The sequence below is a fragment of the Pelmatolapia mariae genome, linkage group LG22 (assembly GCF_036321145.2).
Source record: "Pelmatolapia mariae isolate MD_Pm_ZW linkage group LG22, Pm_UMD_F_2, whole genome shotgun sequence".
Taxonomy (NCBI): Eukaryota; Metazoa; Chordata; class Actinopteri; order Cichliformes; family Cichlidae; genus Pelmatolapia; species Pelmatolapia mariae.
The window spans coordinates 13,936,610-13,957,811 of NC_086245.2; the positions used below are offsets into that span (position 1 = coordinate 13,936,610).

The 21,202-nt window shown below is 42.0% G+C and overlaps 1 protein-coding gene across 2 annotated transcripts; it reads left to right on the forward strand.

The window, feature by feature from the left end:
- Nucleotides 1–119: 119 nt before the first annotated feature.
- Nucleotides 120–20,911, forward strand: chrna11 (cholinergic receptor, nicotinic, alpha 11). 2 transcript variants are annotated; one of them, XM_065470659.1, is made up of 10 exons: nucleotides 120–374; nucleotides 3,095–3,234; nucleotides 3,573–3,617; nucleotides 4,813–4,922; nucleotides 5,009–5,088; nucleotides 7,275–7,442; nucleotides 7,523–7,717; nucleotides 9,935–10,021; nucleotides 13,520–13,629; nucleotides 15,046–20,911. In XM_065470659.1, exons 1-10 carry the CDS (start codon nucleotides 323–325, stop codon nucleotides 15,781–15,783), a joined length of 1,725 nt encoding a protein of 574 aa, XP_065326731.1. In that variant the 5' UTR covers nucleotides 120–322; the 3' UTR covers nucleotides 15,784–20,911. The 2 variants fall into 2 exon arrangements, with proteins under 2 accessions (XP_065326731.1, XP_065326732.1); XM_065470660.1 differs by lacking the exon at nucleotides 3,573–3,617.
- Nucleotides 20,912–21,202: the final 291 nt, after the last annotated feature.

The following is a 21,202-nucleotide window of genomic DNA, read 5'->3' on the forward strand; positions in this document are numbered from 1 at the left end:
GAGAGAGAGAGAGAGAGAGAGAGAGAGAGAGAGAGAGAGAGAGAGGGGAGCGAGAGCACAACCAGCATCTCCTCCTCCTCCTTTTACTCGCCCTCTCTCGACTCCCCTTCTTCCAGCACACGCTTGCACTTCTTCCCTCTGATGCTGACTGGATGCAGACCGGAGGATTTCCAGCAGCTTCCTGAGTCTCTGCTCCTTTCCTCCCTTTCTTTCCTCTCTGTATCCCCCCCTTTCCCTTTCCCTCCTCCTCCTCCTCTTTTTTCCAACATCTGAAGCTTCTTTTCTTCTGCCTCCTCTCTTTTACCCATTCCACACCACCAGGATGTGGCACTCAGTGGCTCTGCTCCTCTCTGGATTCTCTGCTTTGATCCACGGTGAGCCTGCCTGCATGTCTCTCTCTGTCTGTCTTTCACTCTGTTTTCAGGGAATCGGATTGCAGCAGCATTTTATAGGAATTTGGGCGCTGGAGTCCACGTTGCTGATGCTTGATTTACAAAGTATGCAGTGGAATAAGAATAGCAGGAAGTAGGAAAGAGACTCCGGGAGAAGAAAAGTGAGACTCTTGCTCACCTGTTTGCTTTGTTTGTTTACATCTTAACTGTGCTCATATTTTCTGGATGTTAGTTTAGTTGAGAAACGGGGTTGGATGCCTCTGCGTGAGATGTTGTAATGGGCAGATTGACATCTAGTCAGCACAGCGAGGCAGATGTCAGATAGAAAAATGGAAGCAGTTTTTGCCTTGGCTCTTTCTGCACAAATCTGTGTGCACACGAGGGGCTCTCACATGGAAAACCTGTCAGAGATCAAATGAATTGACGTATAGATTGGCTCTTCCATCTCCATCTTGCCTCTCCGTGTTGTGGACATGTTGCTGCAGCCGAGCCGACGGCGCTCCGAGCAGCACAAGTAAAAGCTGAATGTAAAGGCTGACAATTGATTGAGAGACCTGAGAGGAGAGCGGGCAAACTTTACCTACAGGGAGAAGTACCAGCAGTGAAAGAGTGTTCAGTTTGTTTGGTTTCAAAGACTAAAAGCTGGGAAACATGAAAGACAAGAAGACCGAGGAAGCGAAAGTTTCTGACAGTATTTGGGCACGCAGATTTTTAAAGAAAAAAACATTCAGGGAATTTTCATTACTTGGCAAGCTTTGAAAGGAAACACCACCACAAGTTTATGTAAATTTGTACTCTGCACCTCTAGGGTTTAATCCTGTCATATTCCCAGCAGCAAACTTATATAACAGTGTAATATATAAAAAAGAATTCCTCCATACTGTTCAGAGTACAGGCTGCATCTGCTTTTCGCAGCAGTTTATTTGGGTATCAGCACACCGAGTGACATTTTCACTAAACAAACAGTTCCTTCCATTTCACGCACAGCATACCACATCCCGGCAAATAAATTTACCAATTTACCTCGGAAATATAAAACTTTATGAGTATGAAATGCACAGACTTTCTGCAAGATCCAAATCTTCCACATATTTTTCTGCAGGTTCTCAAATCTTTTCATGCTTTTAGTATTTTGATCATATTGACATGATAGCATCCCACTGATGCTGCAGATTTGTCGGCTTCACATGTATGACGTGAATCTCTCATTCCACCACATCCCAAAGATGCTCTATTGGACTGAGATATGGTGAATGGCCCATCGTTTTCCAGGTCCAGCATGTTGTCTGTTTATATATGCTGTAGTGTTTGGTTGTATTGAGTGGTTATTTGAGTTACTGTTGTCTTCCTATCAGCTTGAAGCACTCTCCGACATCAACATGATCCAGGGAACTGCTGCTCACTGGATATTTTCTCTTTTTCGGACCAGTCTCTGTAACCTCTAGAGATGGTCGTGTGGGGTAAATTCCAGCAGATCAGCAGCTCCTCCGATACTCAGACTCAGACACCTAAATCACAATGCTTATCCATTCTGCCAGCGATTCGCTGATTTGCTTCAACAGGTGTACCCAATAAAGTCGAGTGTATACATTTCTCTTTTTAGCTTTAACATTTCATCTACGAGTTTCAGAGCTGTAGTTTAAAAAAGAAATTCCCACACTGAAAATCTGACACATGATTGATGAGAATTTAATAATTATTTCCTGTATGTATATTTCACTGTCACCTCACAGCTAGAAGCCTGGTTCAGATCTACTTGGTGGAGTTTGCATGTTCTTCCTGTGCCCGCATTGGCCTCAAACATGCTTGTTAGGTTAATTATCTGCAAATGTGGACGTGAGAGGGTTTTGTTGTCTGTGTTGACCCTAAGACTGAGCGGCAACTAAGGGAGGGCCCTTAGTTGAATACATAGCGGATGGATGTAAGCATGGTATAAACAGTAAATTAGAATACAAGTTCTTGGCTAAACCTTGGGTGTGTTATGATGGGTATACTGAGAGGAAACAAACAAACAGCTACATGCACACAAATAAACAGCACATTTGTGGTCAGGGTGATATTTTCTCACTTCTTCTATGCCAATCAACATCTTAATTCAACATTTTAATGTGCATTACCTCTGAGCTTCTCAAACAAACTTAATTACACATTAATTAGTGCCAGTTATGCCCTGATAAGGTTTTCCTACATTTCTAATTAGTTCCTGTTTACTTAATGTTCTCCACGCTTGCTCTGAAGCTTTCTTCTCTTTGCTGATTTTTCTTCCGCGTTTTCATCATTAATTTGAAATATTTTACTCTGACTGAGGAGCTGGACCCTTCCTCAGTGTTACATTTAAAGCCGAGATAAGTGATCAGTTTTATTTCTGCTAATTTCATCATTAAACCTGCTTCTCCTCATGCATTTCCTCCTGTCTTCTTTTCATTTCAGTCATGTTCTTCTGGATGTATTTATAGATAAGGAGGCTGAAATCCTCAAGGTTAAATCTTCTCATTTGATCAGCAGCCTGTTTTTTTTGACATTTGTTCCCCCAGTGTGCTTTTTAATGGAGTTTTTCCTAGAATTTTAGAAACACACTTTATAATCTGGTTACAGACCCACTAAAAGTGAACATAGAGATATTAAAATCATAAAATCTCGCTTGCTTCCACACATGAGCATTATATCAGATTCAAACATGAGCCCTTTCTTTTGCCTTTCAGTATCATTGCAGGGTCCTCATCAGAGGACTCTGCTGAAAAACCTCCTGAAGGACTACAACCCGATGGAGCGGCCAGTGGCCAACGACTCCCTACCTCTCAACGTCTCCTTCAGCCTCAGTTTGATACAGATCATGGATGTGGTAGGCATCTCAGACTCATTTGGGGGCTGTTGATTTCTGACATGAGACAAAACATTTTAGAAAGGACGAATTCAGATCCTTGGATTAAGATTTTATTTTTCATGGAGAACACTGAGCATTTGCTTGTTTGCAATTAAAATGGAAATTAGACTGAAAAAACAAGCATTGAGCATGTAGTTTGTTTATGCCTGAAACTGTGGTATTAATAATGCACCAGATTTTTTTTTCCAAATATTTGATATTTGTTTGTGGATTTATGGATCAAGAGCAGTGCTCACACCTCTTGCCTTGTGGTTTATATGGCAAATGATGATTTAAGTGGTGTAAATGTTTTGCAGGATGAGAAGAACCAGGTGTTAACCTCTAATATGTGGCTGCAGATGGTAAGGACCCCTGAGAGACTGAATGTTTTGGGGTGATAATTTTTTTTAATTGTATTCCAGCAGCAAAAACTAGTTTTCTCAGTCTTTAACATGCAAATTAAGGTCACCCTGAAGTCCATGTATCATTGTAATCACTTCAGCGTGGAGGACCTAAATGTAGACACAGGCTTGATGAACATAGAGAGACATAAGATGAGCAAAAAAGGAGAGAAGGAAGACTATAATGCAAAAAGGATTGAACAGAAGTGAATTTAATGAGGGTGGGCAAAAAGACAAAAGCAGGAGTATCTGTGCTGGTTCCCAGTCATCCAGGTCATGGCAATCCAAGGAGCTTGGAAAGCGACTGGACTTCTTTAAGTTTCTTGAAGACAGTCTTAGAACTGAAGAAGCGTCTTGGATGAGAGGTGAAAACGTCTTCAAGAAACTTAAAGAAGTCCAGTCGGGCTTCTTTCCAAGCGCCTTCGATTTCAACGGCAGGAAATTAAAAAGAAACTGCACACTGTTATCAGAATAACACAGTAGATAGAAGAGTGCCCTCCTTTTATCTTCTGTTTTATTTTGATGAACAGTAGAGGGCTTTGGAAATACATCATATTGCCAAAAGTATTCATCACCCATCCAAATCACCGAATTCAGGTGTTCCAATCACTTCCACAGCCAGAGGTGTATAAAATGTACTTCTACAAAAAGTGAATCACTACAGACCTCCGAACTTCATGTGGCCTTCAGATTAGCTCAAGACCAGTGCATAGAGCTTCAGGGAATGGGTTTGGGAATAGCCGCTTCCTGTTCCAAAAGCACTGCCCACCAGTGCACAAAGAAAACTCCATGAAGACATGGATAGTTTGGTGTGGAAGAACTTGGCTGGCCTGCACAGAGTCCTGACCTCAACCTGACAGAACAGCTTTGGGATGAATCACAAATGCACTTCTGGAAGAATGGTCAAGAATTCCCATGAACACACTCCTAAACCTTGTGGACAGCCTTTCCTGAAAAGTTGAAGCTGTTGTAGCAGTAAAGGGTGGGCTGACATCATATTAAACCCTATGGGTTAAGATGTGGATGTTACTCAAATACACGTGTGCGTAAAGGCAGATGAACGAATACTTTTGGCAATTTGTGTGCAATATTAGTGTACAATACTTTGCCTGCAGGTTGTTGGCTCAGACAGCATGTCTGTGTTTGTGTTTTGAAGACTTGGTACGACCACTATCTCCAGTGGAACCAGAGCGAACATCCTGGAGTGAAAAATCTTCGCTTTACCACAGATCAAATTTGGACCCCAGACGTCCTCCTCTACAACAGGTAAACCCTGCATAAACCCCTAAACGCTCGCCTCGCACGCGCACACGTCAACAAGTCGTGTCACTTCCTCCTCTGTCCTTCCTCAGTGCAGATGATGACTTTGACTCCACCTTTAAGACCAATGTTCTGGTGAACTCCAGCGGCTTTGCCAAGTATCTTCCCCCAGGTGAGGCTTTCCGCATATTTCTTAGATTTTAATCATCGTCCCTGCTCTCCCCGTCGCTCATCTCCCTCCTTATCCCCTCCACATTTCCCCGAGGTGCAACGGCAGCGTCTCATTCTACAATCGAGTCATGTCTCCCTACTGTTTGTACACTTGACATTAATATTTTATCACTGTAAAACAGCGTCCCTAGTTAGTCACTGGTTACGGATTCCCAGCTCTGTGAGTAACACCTATAAATAGGAGACGCTCACTTCCTCTGCTTCCTGCCTTAACCCAAATGCAAGCCCACAAAAGTATAGACTCCCCTCTCGTGTTTCCACAGGCCTTCGCTTTGCAGTTTCTCAGTCTTTTCGTTATACACCAGATTATCAAAGCCTGAGACTGAATCCCATCTCTTGGGGTGAGGAGAGAGAGATTGGGAGGGCCTGAAAAGACTTTTTGAATAAAAAGTCGAAGACTGCAAGCCCCAAAAGCCATCCCATGAGCTGCTGCTGAATGTAAATACAGCTGCTTAATTCTTTGTCTAGAGTCAATTAGTGGGAGAATATAAAGATACGATTTGGAAAAATATGAGAAGGAGTGGTTTGATGTGTGTATTTTATTAGTAAATGAGAAAAAGTAAGAAAAAGCAAAAGAATGAGAAACAAATCAGCTCCCTGACACATGCCTGGCTACAATTCCTGTTGTTCAGCTGGTTATTGTCAGTAAATAAGAGGCAACAAGTTTGTGGGTGGCAGGCATGGAGCGGGGAGCTTGACACGCAGTAAATAATTCAGATGTGGAGGATCCCAGATGTCTGCTGCATGCCGTCTGAATAACTCCTCTTGCTGCAGAGGTAAAGGTGCTGTGTTGTGTTAATGGCCTAACAGGAAACGTCGTGTAACAGGCTTTAGCTCATATCTGGACCGGATGACATTTATAACAAGGTAATCTTGTCTCTAGGCCTTGAAATGCTCAGAATGATGGAGTTTTATTTTGGGAGCTGTACGTGCTGCGAGACAGATTGTTCCAAGCTGCAGAGAAGATTCTTGTTTGAAGGTGTTGTTTCAAGGTTACTGGATATATTCGAGAGGCAGGCTGCAAATATGCATGGAGTTGAAGCACAGAGAGGTGGATCTGCTTTAACTTAATCGGTGTAAGCTTAAATTTTAGGGCCTTAGGAGCTCATAACTGGAGTAATTATAAAGACCCACTCATGAAGCAAAGGTTGGAACCTGAGGTTAGGAGCTGGATTTTAGTGAGTAAGAAGTGCAGAGAGAGAGAAAATCTATACCTTCTACTCCATTTGGTGATGAACCTCTGATTTCGACCTGTTAGCCCCGTTTCCCTGTTGTCATTTACCTCCACAGGCTGATTTGCATGTGGGCGGGCTCATAATGAACGTCTTTGAGAGCTGCAAGGCTTCACTGGCATTTTGGTTCTCTGCATTTGTGTGTGTGTGTGTGAGAGACCGTTTTATTTCAGTAATTACTTTAAGGGCTGCAGCTCACCAGCGACCACAGCGAGGATCATTGCAATTTTTCGTTTGGGGGTGGAAGTGTGTCTTTATGATTTCTTGGTCACTTATGCCGTGCATATGTGAGCGGGTGCATTTATTTATTATTTCTGCATAATAGAAGTGGGAATCTGATTATGGCAGTGTGCACAATCTCATTTTTCAGTGTCATCGTTGATGTTTTCTTCTCTAGCTGAGGCTTAGCTAACAGCTGTGTGTGTGTGTGCAGGCAGAGAGCAGAAGCAGCATTTGTTCACAGCAGAAAATATCTGAAACCTGTGAGTGACAATATATATAGCTGCCAAGTTTTGTTTTTATAGCCATCTCTTTGACGGGAGCTCGTTTCTAATCTAGTCCTTGCTTTCACTTCTTCAGCCTCTAAACTAAATTTAAAAACTCTCTGTAGACCTGCAGGGTGTTCATAAAAATCCTGTTGCAGTGTGCACTTTTGGTTGTGATGTAACATTTTTCACACAGTTTCTGTAGAACGTTTAAAAAAAAAAAAAGAGGTCTTGAAGAGAATGAATGATTTCTCTAACAAGGAACTTGATATTCTGGACAGACTCCCTGCACAAAACAAATGGTCCGGCTGTACATCTTTCCCTTGTCACCTCTCCTCAGGAAGCGGCGGTTCATTATTGTCATTTAGTCAATTGATTGAGGAGCCCCTGTGCTTTTGTCCTTTTCTCAGGAATCTTTATGAGCACATGCAATGTGGATGTTCGCTGGTTTCCTTTTGACATTCAGAAATGTGAGCTGAAATTTGGCTCTTGGACGTATGACGGCTGGCTGCTGGACCTCCAGATGGTCGACGCTGACATATCCGGCTACATGCCTAACGGAGAATGGGACCTAATAGGTGAGTAGGGAAAAATGTTTGCATTGCATTCACTTTTATTCAGGCATGAGCAATCAAACCAGTTTCTCTCCATCTTTCAGGAGTTCCTGGAAAGCGGAATGAGGTCTTCTATGACTGCTGTAAGGAGCCCTACACGGATGTGACATTTGTTATTACAATAAGGCGGCGAACACTTTACTACGCCTTGAACCTTCTCATCCCATGTGTGCTGCTCTCTTCTATGACGTTGCTCATTTTTGTGCTGCCTGCTGACTCCGGGGAGAAGATCTCATTGGGTGAGTGGATCAAAAACTAGTTTTAAAAGACTTCACAGAAACATGAACACACACACACACATATAGGGTAAACCAGTCTGAGAATCAATTCAAGCTCATTTGAGTTAAAACTTTGTAATTTTTGCAGTTTCTTGCCTCTAGTCACTAATCTGCGTGTAGCCAAGAAACAAAGGGACACCGGTAAAATAACAGGGAACTGTAAAGCAGGTAATCATGAATGCAAACAATGAAAGCTGCAACATGCACGCGGTGTAAAGACTAAACCTGAAGGAAAATAGAAACTTCAGGCACACAAACTCACTACAGAGCCAAGCTGCTGTAATACATGGAAGAAGTGAGGCATCTTCCATGAAAAAGATGGCGCCTCAAAAGCAGCACATGTGGCCATGACTTTTTGTAGTTTTTCATTGCACTGCTTTCAACTTTCCCCAAGCATGTTGCTGCAAATGCAGTAAGACTTCCAAATGCCCCTTATATGATTGAAACGACTTGCAGGTTTTACACAATGTTCAGGCTTTTTTTTTTTTTTTTTAAATGAAGGTATATATTTTGCAAAAAGAACGTGTAAAATATGCAAAAATCTCCAACTTGCTCTCGGGTTTGAGTAAAGTAGTTTATAGGCTGCCAAAAACTGAGCTCAAAACAAGCAAGCCATCCTGGAATAAATTCAAAAAAATAAAATAAAATTGAAGGAGTGGCACTGGAGACTACGGGGAGGCATGAAACAGACAAAGGGAGAGGGGTGGGGAGCTGAGAGAGGAGAGGGATTACAGGATAAAATAGAAAGATGAGAAATGCGAGGAGGAGGAACACAGACCGATGGGTGTGGGAGGGAAACAAAAAGATAACACCGACAGGAGAAGAATTCGAAAAGGATGAGAGAGGACAGCACAAAAGAGAGAGGGAGGACTGATGAGGAGGAGAAGAGGAGAGACATCCAAATCGCACAATAATGGGCTGGAAGAGAGAGAGAGAGCTAGAGCATTGCCGTGATCAAGCAGCAGCTGCAAATACGTTTTAATATCTGCTTCAACCTGTTTAGAGATGACTAATGTTCATCTCCTCAGGACATTAAATAGTCCAGATTTCACGTTATCTGACATTTATAGAGCTAAAACTGTTAGGCAACTAATGGAAGAGGGAAGTGGTTGAAAATTTATGACTGTTTGGGAAACCGATTAAGTTTTATAAAGTAAAAATAGAGAAAAAGTCTCAGCTTTACATTTTTTAAAATCTAATTTAATTGGCTCAAGATTTTTTTTTGTGTGTCACTTTTGAATTTGTGAAATTTTGCATATTTTTCCACCATTTATTTGACTAATTGTTTAAGAAAAAAGAAGATTGCAGCTTGACATTGCATTAAGTTCACCTTGATAACTGGATAAATCCTTCTATCTAAATGCTCTTTGACTCATGTCTGCTTGGGAGGCAACAGCATTGTCAAAGCCTAACCTCACCCCCGATGCAGGATGCATTACGCAGCATTTCTCCATAAAAGGAGGAGGTGGGGGGGATGCCAAGCCTTACACACACGGACAATTAACCTATTGATGTAATTAAAGCTAGTGAATTGATTGGGGGGAGAGCTTACACACTGGCTTCCAGAAAAATACTCTGTCACTTCACTTGATGGAGGAGACGCGTGCACCGAGCGGCCGGGCCGTTAGGGTTAGAGGAGCATGCTTTTAAAAAGAATAAATGTCATATGTGAAGAGAAAAAGCGACATAAAAGACGCATTTTTAATTCACCTAATATCCTTAAAGAGCATTCATATTTTATCTCTCGGCCTGGGAGTTTAATTGAATGCCTCTGAATGGGGACAGTTATGCCAGCAAAGCACTCCCTGAATTCCGTCTGCTGGAGAAGTGAGACAGATTGTGTGGTGGTGGATAAATGAAGATGGAATTGCGGGAGGGTGTGTTCGCGTGCACACTGGTGGTGTTTGAACACCTTTAAAAAGGGTTATATGCTGTGTATGCGGAAGTGCTTTTTTTTTGCTTTAGAGGTGCACAATGCCAAAAAAGTGATTCACTGTACGAGCGTTAGCCGGTCATTTACATAAATCGAACCCGATCTCCTCCTGAGTGTGACTATTTATCAAAATACCAAACACACTAATGCAGTTTCTCAGAAGTAGACAGAGCGACTGAGGGGAGGAGACCAAACCGCTGGATCGATCGCCTAACAAAATGTATTATTTCTCTTTCTATCTGCAGGTATCACCATCCTGCTGTCTCTCACTGTTTTCATGCTGCTGGTCGCAGAGATCATGCCAGCCACATCTGACTCCGTCCCTCTCATAGGTATGTGAAAGATGGATATATTCATAGGAAAAAGAATCTACTGCCATCACAACACACAGCATTAAATCAGGCTGTCCGACTCACTGGAAATACTGCATGCAGTTTCTATCTGATGGGAGCGATCGATACTTTGTGCTTATTTTTTGTTTGTTATAATTGATAGTTAGCCTGTGGTTGCTGAACATGTTGATTAAACAGTTAGGTTGATAATTCGTTGGGCAAAGACACATTTTTTGTAGTTTCGCCTCTGTGCGTCACCTCAGTGGATTTTAAACCAAACAATTAAGATGTGATTGAAGTGCAGGTTTTAATTCGAGGCTTTGATTCTGGGGTTTTACAACAAATTTAAATGAACTGTTTAGGAAGTACGGTGATTTTTATACACAATTCCCCATTTTCAGAGGCTCAGGAGGAATCGGACAGACTAATATAGTTTTAAATATCAGGACTGTTTTTAAAACTTGGATTAAAATCCATGGCTCAACTCTAGAACCCGTGAACATCACCAGATGTTGTGATTCCCCCCTTGAGATGCTCTGCTGGGCGTTTAGTGCAGCCACCTTCAGTTGCAGGCCTAAACATGCTGTCTTGGGTTGAGATCAGGTGACCAACCATTTGAAGAAAATCCCATTTCTTCTCCTTGAGAAACTCTTGGGTTGCTTTAGTAGTTTGGTTTGAGTCATTACCCATTTGCACTGTGCAATCCACTTTAGGCTGACTCTGAGCAGGGAGTACAGCCCTGTACGCTTCACAATTCATCCTGCTGCTTCTATCAGGAGTCACATCATCAATAAGCACTAGTAGTCCAGTTCAACTGGCAGCCATACATGCCCATGCTACAAGATTGCCTCTACCTTGTTTCACAGATGATGTGGTAAATTTGGATTGATGAGCTGCTTCTGTCCCTCTCCTTACTTTTCTCTTCCCATCTTTCTAGGACATGTTCATCTTGAAGGCTCTGCTAATTGTAGATCAGCATCTCTGAGAGCCTTGGTGACTGTTAGATGTTGTAAACTTGTCTTCTGTGGTCTGTTAGGCATTTTGGTGTTGGCCAGTGCACTCCTTCTTTTTAAAAAACTGTTGAAATTACAAATACTGTGTCCAAAAAATTATGGACCTAACTGTAGATCAGGATTTTTTCAAGGTTTCAATGACCTAGTGTCAATTTAGAGGGGATACACAGGTGTCCCTGTGACCATTCAGATGGTGTTTTTGTATGCTGGTAATGCTTTCAGGTTTACAGGTTTTTTTAATTCATTAGCTGAGTGATGCTGCTTTTTATACTTTGCCTTCAAGGCTGAAACGGAGGAAGTATGCTGTCTTCTGCAATGGTCTTTCTGCAGTGCAAGAGTATAACATGAACTATGAATGGGTGAAATGAACATTACCTGATTGCAGGCTGCACAAAATGTTCCCAACAGCTGCTGTTCTGATAATCTGAGAACCCTGAAACTACATGAAAAGCTACCAAAGACAGTAGTTCTCACTTAACCCTACCTGAGAAATGTCACACTAAATTCCAGGGCAATTCATCATATAGTGAAAATATTTAAATTTGAACCACAGTAATGGACCATCTGTCCAACAGCCAGGTTTTTCACAGATGACTTTACAATGTACAGAGGATTTTTTTTTAAATACAATCTCAATCCACCTCTCATGTATTTAACATTTGCTTCCAAGGAGCCAGACTCTCTTTTACCTGGCAATTTTCAGAGTAACCTATGGCTCATTCAAGCATAAAACAGGCTTCTAACTCCAGACACAAACCAGTGTTATTCTTATACATAACAGAAAACTTCATTTTAAATTTATTAGCAGCCTGTTGCAAAAACACATACATTGTTTCCATTTAATTACCTTTCAATCTAAAACCAGGGGCAAAGATAACACAGTTTGGCAGACATAAAACAGTATTTTTGCACAAAGTCATATTCAGTGAGCTGTTAGCTGAAAACTTGGCATTTCTCTGGATGATGTGCAGTGTGTCCTAAAACATTTAAGGAAACTTGACAAGTGGAGGAAAAAAGAAGTGACCTAAAAAAAAGTATCTACAGCTGATGAACAGTATCCGAAAGTCGTGTCCTTAAGAAACAGGAAAAAATGCAGCAAAGACCTGATAGAGGACCTGAGAAATGTTTCTGACCCTTCAGTTGATCCATCTACTGTTCACTGGACCCTCATCAGAGATAGTCTGAGTGGAAGAGTGGCTGTCAAAAAAGCCATTCTTAGGGAAGGGAAACAGGGAACTGCAGTGAAAATCAGTGGCAACAGTGATCTTGTCAAAAGCTTGTCAAAATTGATGAAATTATGAATACACAAAAAGTGCAGTCAGGTTTTGATCCATAATGCAATACCATCTTGAAAGTGTCTGATTGACAACAGCTTCATCTTTCAGCATGACAATGATCCTAAACACACTAAAGCAGTAAAACCACACCTGAATAGAAAAACTCACAATGCAGCACCATCAGTCATGGACTGACCTACCCAGAGCCCGGACCTCAACATTATTGAAGCAGTGTGGGATCATCTTGACAGAGAACAGAACAAAAGGCAGCCAACATCCAAAGAGGAGTTTTGAATGTCCTTCAAGAAGCCCGGAGAACTATTCATGAAGACTACTTAAAGACACACCAAGAAAGCTTCCCTAAGACAGAAGAATAAGGGCGGTCATACCAAACATTGACTTTCAAGCTGTTTGAATTGTACAGATTGCCTTATACACTCTATTTCCATGGATTTCATTTTGCACATTTTAATCAATTTTTGCACTTATTTCCCATTTTCATTGCAAAACATGAAAAATTGAGGGATGGCTCAGGACTTTTTTGCACTACAGGAGACCAGAAAATCTGCACAATGCTCCCCCCAAAAAACTGTAATCACGGGATTTACTGTGGCCACCTGCTCACCTTAAAGTTTAATAGTCTAAATTGATTGTGGGCACGCTGCTGGAAATTATGTTTAGCGAGCTTAGACGGCAACCGAGACAGATGCAAGACCATCTTTGCCTGAAGACACAAATCCTGGTCATTAAAAACGTAAGAGAAGAAAAAAAAGCAGAGTCATAATCATTAGTGTTTTCCTTTCTGCTTATTTTTTAATTGGGAGAATCTGCTGTGGATTTAATCTGTTTGATGATTTTTTCCCCCAGGAGTATAAACTTGGCAGAAGTTGTGTTATGAAGACATCCACCTTGAAAAAAACAGGAACACACCATCCTTAAAAATTCACATTTTTCTTGAGAATCCCATCATAATGTGTTTCAGTGAAATACCTCATCTTGCTGACCTTAGAGTCCTTGAAAACAGACATTAAGTAGGCTAGAAATAAACTGCAAGATCATTTTGTAGATCTTTTACTTCTATACAACGATTGCTGGGCTGTTTCCTAAATAACAAGCTGTAGCAGATACTGTGAAGTTCAGTGAGGCAGTATAGGAAATTACGGTGCGACTTAAAAATGAAATATTTTACTCTCTCCCACTCCTCCCAGGTCAGTACTTTGCCAGTATAATGATCATCGTTGGGATGTCAGTCATCGCCACAGTGGTGGTTCTGCAGTATCATCATCACGATCCGACCGGAGGAAAAATGCCCAAATGGGTGAGCCTAACTCCACAAACATCATCACTTACATGCTTCGCTACTTTAATAAGAGATCGGTCTTTCTAATTCACGCAGATATATTCAAATTAATCTTTTTGTTAATCTCTATTCAAGCTTTAGTATCATTCTTCTGCTCTGCCATTTTCAATAACATTTCATCCATTTGTTAGCTCTATACCTGTGCTCCTCTGCCAGTTTTCTTTCGCTTTTTATTCTCCGACTTCCTCGGCTGTGACTCATCCAGCAGTGTCAGTCTGCCTGAGTGTGTTCATCAAATGCCTCACCACAGACTTCAACAGGAGTGCATTTCAAAGCACTCTGGATGTGTGGGCGGATTTGATTTGGCTCATTCCTTCTTTTTTTATTTTCCTCGCCTTTTTAATGATAAAAAATTCATCAAGCTTTGTTTTAACAAAAGTTTTGTCATAACGTGAATTTTTTAAAACATGAAAAATGTTGAAAGAGGGTGTGAAATGAAAATAAATGTCATGTAATGTAATATTAACCAACAGCTGAAATGTATAAACGGCATCTTAAGATGTATTTATCCGGTGATTTATGTGTGGACTGCAGAGACGAACTGACAGGCCTGCAGTTTTCAATACATGTGCATCAGCTTTACTGCATGACAGCGCAGATGCTCGATGTATCGACACAATTCAAGGACGCTTTGTTGATGAATGGCTCGTTCAGACAGTCCAATGGCCAATTAACAGGCTAATTGATGTGGTTCAGATGAGGGCATCGAACCAGCACAGTTCATAATTACAGCCCCTGAAAAAAACCCGACGTCAACGGTAGCAGCAACAGAGACGGTTACCTGGCTGGTAAACATACTCTGTCGAGTGTAATTGAGCAGTCATCTGGACATTAGCTGCTCATTAGATGCCAGACACCCATCTGGACGCTGCTGGGCCAGAATGCCCTTTCAGGGGACTTGGAGTCTTTTTTGTATTTTTTGGGAGAGCAGAAGCGAAGGTTTAAATTTGAATAAGGTCTTTATTTAAACACTGTTCAATGAAACATTACAGCAAACTTGTTAGAGTCATAAAACAGTAATGTGAGCACTGCTCTCAATATTTCCACAGTTTGAATGTATGCCTACCTTTCTAAGTTTCCTCTCTGTGGGGAATGCAGTCAAAGAATAAAAAATCTTTTCCTCAGGCGACCCTGGTGAGGATCTTATACTTCTACAAGTGCAGCTGCAGTTTGAAAGAGACAAATAACTGCCTATTAGCCCAGCTTAACTGGCGTTAGGTGCAGGTCAGGATGTGTAGCTGCTTTTAGTGCTTCGTGGCTGCTTTCTTATGCTTTCTTTTACTTCTTTGAGTGCTTTTATGCTCTGTGCTCCCTCGAGGCCCCCGCTCTCATCTCTACATATCTCAGTGTCCCTCTCTCTCTCTCTCTTACTAGGTGCAGCTCGTTTTGCTGCAGTGGGTCGCGTGGTTCCTGCGGATGAAGCGCCCGGGTGAGAGTGACGACCCAGAGCGGCCACCTTGCGCCCCCCACCTGCGCCGCTGCTCCTCGGGGTCACAGAGCGGAAGCATCCCTAACCCTCCGGACTCCACCCTCCACCCGCTGCACCCACAGAACCTGGCTCCCCTCCAAACAGGGCCGCTTCATGCAGGGCACCCTCACCTCCAGGCTCAGACGAGTGCTAACAACAACGGGAATCTTCTATATATGGGTTTTCAGAGCATGGACGACCCCTCGGTGCTCCCGGAGAGCATCCAGAGAAACAACATCTCCGCCGGGCCTCTGCGAGTGGCGGGAAGCCCACCTCCACACCTGCCGTCACAATTTTGCAGCTCCCCTCCACCGCCTACCCCTAATGTGGATACTGTAGGATGTCCCAGCACTGTCTCCAGTGGTGGGGGCTTTGGAGGTGGGGCGGGAGGTCTTGGAGGGTGCTCCACTGTAGGGATGGGAGACCCCCAGCTTCAGGCCATCCTGGAGGAGGTGCGTTACATGGCGGACCGCTTCCGGGAGCAAGATGAGAACGAAAGCATGGCGGAGCAGTGGAAATTTGCAGGCGCTGTGATTGACCGCCTCTGTCTGGTGGCATTTAGCGTTTTCAACATCATATGCACCATCTCAATCCTCATGTCTGCTCCCAACTTTGCGGACGCTATTTCAAAAGACTTTGTCTGAAAACAAAGAAAAAGAAAAAAAAAAGAGGAGGAGAAGCGTGAAGGAAAGGATGAAAGAAACTAAATATGGCATAAAAGATGGAGTGGGCCCCGATCCAAGGAAACCCAATTTCCAGTGGACTGTAGGCTGTATGATTTGTGATTGCAAAGCAATGGGAAACAAAAAAAAAGGTTTTCTTTGCAGTACATTCTGTTTTGGAACTGAAATAAAAGAAGGAAACAGATGAAAAAGGGAATGGAGAGTGAAGGTAAAATGAGATTACGGCAAGCAGGGTGCTTTATCAGATTCTTGAAAAGGTGAAATGGATTCTTCTGGTTAATTCAAAGACTTTCCTCCAAAATTACGGAGAGCGCTGAGCCAGAAATGGATAAAGAAAGAGAGGATTATCAGTGTAATCCAACCTGGAGTAAGAAGAGAGAGCGACTGAGAGAATAAGGGTGGAGAAGAGAGAGGCAGATAGATAAATGAGACAGACATTTTACTGTTTTATTTTCTTGAAGAGAGAAGACAGCCCCAGACTCCCACATGTTGAGAAAATACTGCATCATTTAGAGTGATGTGAGGACGAGAGGGCGGGGAGAGGAGACAGAGACTTTTACAAGGACAGACAACAAAGAGCAGTCGTGAAGGAACGAGACTGCCTCTCCCACGGCACTGGCACAGTGAGGCGCAGTAAGCGGCTTGTTGCTGGATACGCAAAAGTGGACCGAAGAGCAAGAAAGCACAGAGGAACAGAAGAGGATCTCATCTATTATTCAATCGCACCCATCTAATGACCGTCAAATTGAAAGACCTCGGATAATCTTCAAGACTAATAAGCTTTTAAAAGATGAAGTCCCTCCACTGCTCGCGAGCCACTTTAAATTTCCGAGGCCTTATCTCTTTGAGACGATTGCCAATCTGCAACAATCAGCAGAGATCAAAGCTCCTCAGCAGTGTGCACAGTGTGCGGCGCTAATCATGACTGGGAAACTGAATTAACTGGTCATCAGTGATGCAGTGGCCGGTAGCTGCACCACAGCGGAGACCTTAACCGATAATAACTTACGAGGCAGTCATCTAAGTGGATCTGGCAGCTCGTAATAGACCAGCGAAACTCATTGGATTTCATATTAAAAGGTTTAATAACTCAGAGGGGAGGTCAGGGTTTTAAAAGGGCACGAGAGGCAGAAAAATAGGGCGAGGGCATTCAAAATAAAATATATATATTACAGCGAAAAAACATCCCATCAAATTTCTGTATGATCTATTGAGAGGTTTAGAGTCTCCTCAGTGATCTAAAATGAGATAAGAGAATTTAATAGGATCATATTTTCCATGAAATACACTGCAGCGGCATTTTGAAGGTTTATGCCAACACACAAACTACTTATATGGACAAAAGTAATGGGGCACACCTCTTAATCTTTGAATCCAAATGTTTTTAGTCCCATTGCTGCAGGTGTATAACAGCAAGCACTCAGCCATGCAGTCTGCATTCAAAAACATTTGTGAATGGGCGAGCGAGTGAATTACAGCGTGGTACTCATATTCAGTTTGTGAAACTTATATTGATATTTATAGATCAGCTGTAGCATTGCTGCTTTCAGCTGCTACCCTGTCACTACAGGGTTGCTGCAGCGGGTAGCTCTACATGTTTGCCGGATGTACTGCAAGGCAAATTAAAAACAACAACAACAGCAAATAGTAAAATGCTGCAAAGGCGACCAATTCACAATGGAAATAGAAAAAAAATGCAATAAAAGCTCACAAAAAACAAAAACAGCTAATCCTGACTGCTGATGATGACAATATCATTAGTTGTCATCTTTTTCTGCCACACAGCACAGATGAAGCCTCTGCTTCCTTTAAGCGTGTCTCAGTGCAGTTCGCATATTTTGGTTTCTGTCACATCCGCAGCTGTTCCATCACACTTCTGTTGGGTTTCATGTGCTTTTTCCTATTTGCTTGTGGTTTTTTTTTTTTTTTAAAGTTGGAGTGCATGTGAACCCTCAGAGGCACCATACGGATGCCCTTCCTGATGCAATTTGTATTATTGCAGCGTAGAAGTGGAAGGAAACACAGCAACTCTGACACATGAAGTTACAGAGCGGGGTTGTTGAATGCTGAGGTGCATAGTCCGTAAAAGTTGCCAATCCTCTGGAGAGCGATAAACTTCCCCTGACGTTAATATCAGCACAATATCTGTTTGCTGGGAGCTTCATAGCATGGGTTTCCATGGCCGAGCAGCTCTTGTAGAGACAGTGTACCAGTGCTTTTGTCCATACAGTGCAAGTCCAGTCAAACAACAAATGAATTATCTCTGCAGAAGGCATATAAAAGATTAATGTAGTAATCGTGATGTCAGCGATGGTTAGCAAAGTCCCCATCCCAGTCCAGAGCCTGAGCTGAGCATGCTGGCTGTTTGCCATCTTGATGATTTAAAACTGGAAGCGATGAGGAGGGATGATGTGACTGAGAAACTGAGGGATACTGCATGCTCGTAGGGTAGCAACTTGTCAGTCACAGGACAGGCACACCCTAATGCACACACACCCTGCTTTATCTACCTTTAAGGACAGTGAGGGGATCATATTTTACTAAATAAACATCGTATTATCCAAGAATTGAAAGTAGCAATCACAATCATAAACTCATCAAGAGTGTTTATTGAAATCAAAGATAAAGTGAGTAGGATATTTTTTCCCCCCATAGACTCTATTTTTGGTCTGACACAGTTATGTACTGGCTGCACCTTTTAGACTCTGTAGCTTTATCTACCTTTTATATATGGTTTATATTTGGGTGTCTGCAAACAGTTTGAAGGTATGCAGAATGCAAAGTTAGTCCTGTTTACAAATATCTATAGATTAATGTAGCTTCTCCTCTCCGGTCTCGCCAAAGTTAGACTTGCTTCCCTAACTTTGAGTGTTTCTCAGCAATTTACGGTAAAAAGAGGAGGAAATTATAAAAAAAAAGTCCAATGTGCTTTCATTGTACTTGCACAGGATGTATCTAAAAGTGTTCCCTCGTCGTTATATAACACAACACGAGTGCACTTAACAAGTCCCAGAACTGAATGGAAATGTAACATTGTGAAAAATATTAAAGTCGTGTGACCCTACATTTAGTCAGTGACAGCGGAGATGGGAAAGGATAATTTATAAGTGTCTGAAATCTCAATTTGATCCTCACTATGGAGTAAGCTATACTGAAATAATGGGAGTTTAATGATGCGGGGATTTTGAGCACAAAGATTATAAGGGAAGGATGAGTCATTTAAACAGCTAGGATAGAGCCCACCTTTAACAGCTCAGAGTCTGCCAGTGTTTCACTGATGCTATTATCTGAGCATTTCAATGTGAATTTCTGTGTGAGTACAATTCTAGTGCACAGCTACTAAAAAATGTTCAAACTCCCACACAAATCAGAATTGGATAAGTGGTTAAAAAAGATGGAGGGATGAATGGAAATTGTTCAAACTAGTCTGTGTGTTGCTTTTGAAAGAGATAATATGAGTGGTTGTCTATTAGGATGTAATGCAAATACAGCAAAGTCCATCATTTGATGGTCGAGACACAACTGTTATAGTTTTGCGTCTATACGCCACTACAGAGGATTTCAAATCAAACAATCACAATGTGACAACCACTTTTATACGTATTCCCGCATTATTAGACTGGATGCGAGTCTGCAACATCCTAGAGAAAAAAAAAAAATCTTTGAACAGATGAAACTAAGATGAATTTGTACCAGAATGATGGGAAGAAGGAGAAAAACAGCTCATAATTTGAAGCCTACCACATTTTCTGCCAAACTCAGTCGAGCGCTTCACAGTGCAAATGGATAATAACCCAAAGCAAACTGCAAAAGCAAGTCAGTGACCTGATCTCAGCCCCAAAAAAGCATGCTTTTCACTTTCCTGAAGAAAGTGAGACTCATTTCAAGAGAGGAAGCCCAGCATTTGGTGATATCCATGGGTTCTAGACTTCAGGCAGTCACTGACTACAAAAAACTTTCATACAAGTGCTTAAAAATAAGTCCATATATATTTAATAATATGTTAGTAAGTCCAATTAATTTTGAGCCTCTGAAAATGGGGGAGTGTGGATGAAAAAGGCAGTAATTACTAAACAGTAAATTCAAGCAACACTTGAATTAAAACTGCACTTTAATCACATATTCAGTGTTTGCTTTAAAATCCACTTAGACGACGTGCAGAAGTACAAAATATGCGTGACTGTCCAAACACGGAGCCTTAAACAGCCCACAGAGGTCTGGTTTTAGCATTAAACTGTGGATAACTTGTGTTTTCCTGCAACTGTGTGGCAGGTGTTGGATCTCACTAAGCTCACTATTCAACCATACCTTTAAACTGTAAGCAGAGACATAAATCACTTTCATTCAGTTTACCTGACTGCTGTGTGGGAAAATATCCTCAGATACTAAATAACCCACTGCAGGATAAAAGCAGAGTTTCTCTGTATTTTTCAACAAATCCCAAGGTTGATGCTATTTTTCTTCTTTTAATTTGGAAAAACAGCTAAGCAGTGCACTTTCTAGCAAGCGTTTTACACCGTCAGACGCACATTTGATGCTGTTTTTGCAGCAACAGAACAATGGCTGAGGGATTTACCCTGATAAAATACAACAGTGCCCGTGTTCATCATAACAGAGGAGCATGACACTCAGTGTGAAGTGTGGCTCATTAATGCATTCCTTAAAATTTTATGACACAAAGGAAAAGGAAGCTTTGACCACACAGGCAGTAATTTCAGCAGATTTGTTTGAGTTTTAATGGGACTTGATGACAATAAACAAAAATCTCCTACTTTACTCCTCTAGGACAAAATATGTTTACTGCATTACATTCCTGACCAGCACTGTCTGTGCACATGTATTTTCTCACTGTGAACTGATAGAGTGTAGAGACAGCTGTACAAGTCCTTTAAAACTGCTCTCTACTTGCCTTCATCTTTTGTCTTCTCTCTCTTCCTCTTTAAAGCAAAGTCCTCTAGCAAGGCAGAAGGTAAACTTCCTGCCAGAGGGTTTACGAAAGGATGTTTTCCTCCGAGCACATACTGACACCTGAACACTCACATCTCTGTACAGAGCATTTCTCATCCTGAAAATAAAAGATTCTCTCTTTTTGTTTTTCCTACCGCCTTTGGTCTGTTCTGCTCCCTATCCTTTCGTGTTGGTAGTGGCTGGCCCAACACCCAGAAAGAAGAGAAAAATGACAGGGAGGGGATAAGAGGAGGAGAGAAAGTGCTGACGTGCAGTGGCCTTAATTGATCACTCGTTCAGGAGGGAGAGAAGAGGGAGGTGGGCGGCAGGGGAGGGTTAATGGAGGAAAGAGGGGGGATACTGGGTAATTCATTGGATTTATGAAGGACAGCAGCAGGGGAAATAGGCTCGCAGACAAGTATAGCTCAGTCAC

Bases quoted from the DNA above. Each gene is read 5' to 3' on its own strand.
- chrna11 (XM_065470659.1), top strand. From the start codon at position 323: ATGTGGCACTCAGTGGCTCTGCTCCTCTCTGGATTCTCTGCTTTGATC. The intron at 5,089-7,274 runs GTGAGGCTTTCC...TCCTTTTCTCAG, and splicing joins TGCCAAGTATCTTCCCCCAG to GAATCTTTATGAGCACATGC. The intron at 7,718-9,934 runs GTGAGTGGATCA...TTCTATCTGCAG, and splicing joins CGGGGAGAAGATCTCATTGG to GTATCACCATCCTGCTGTCT.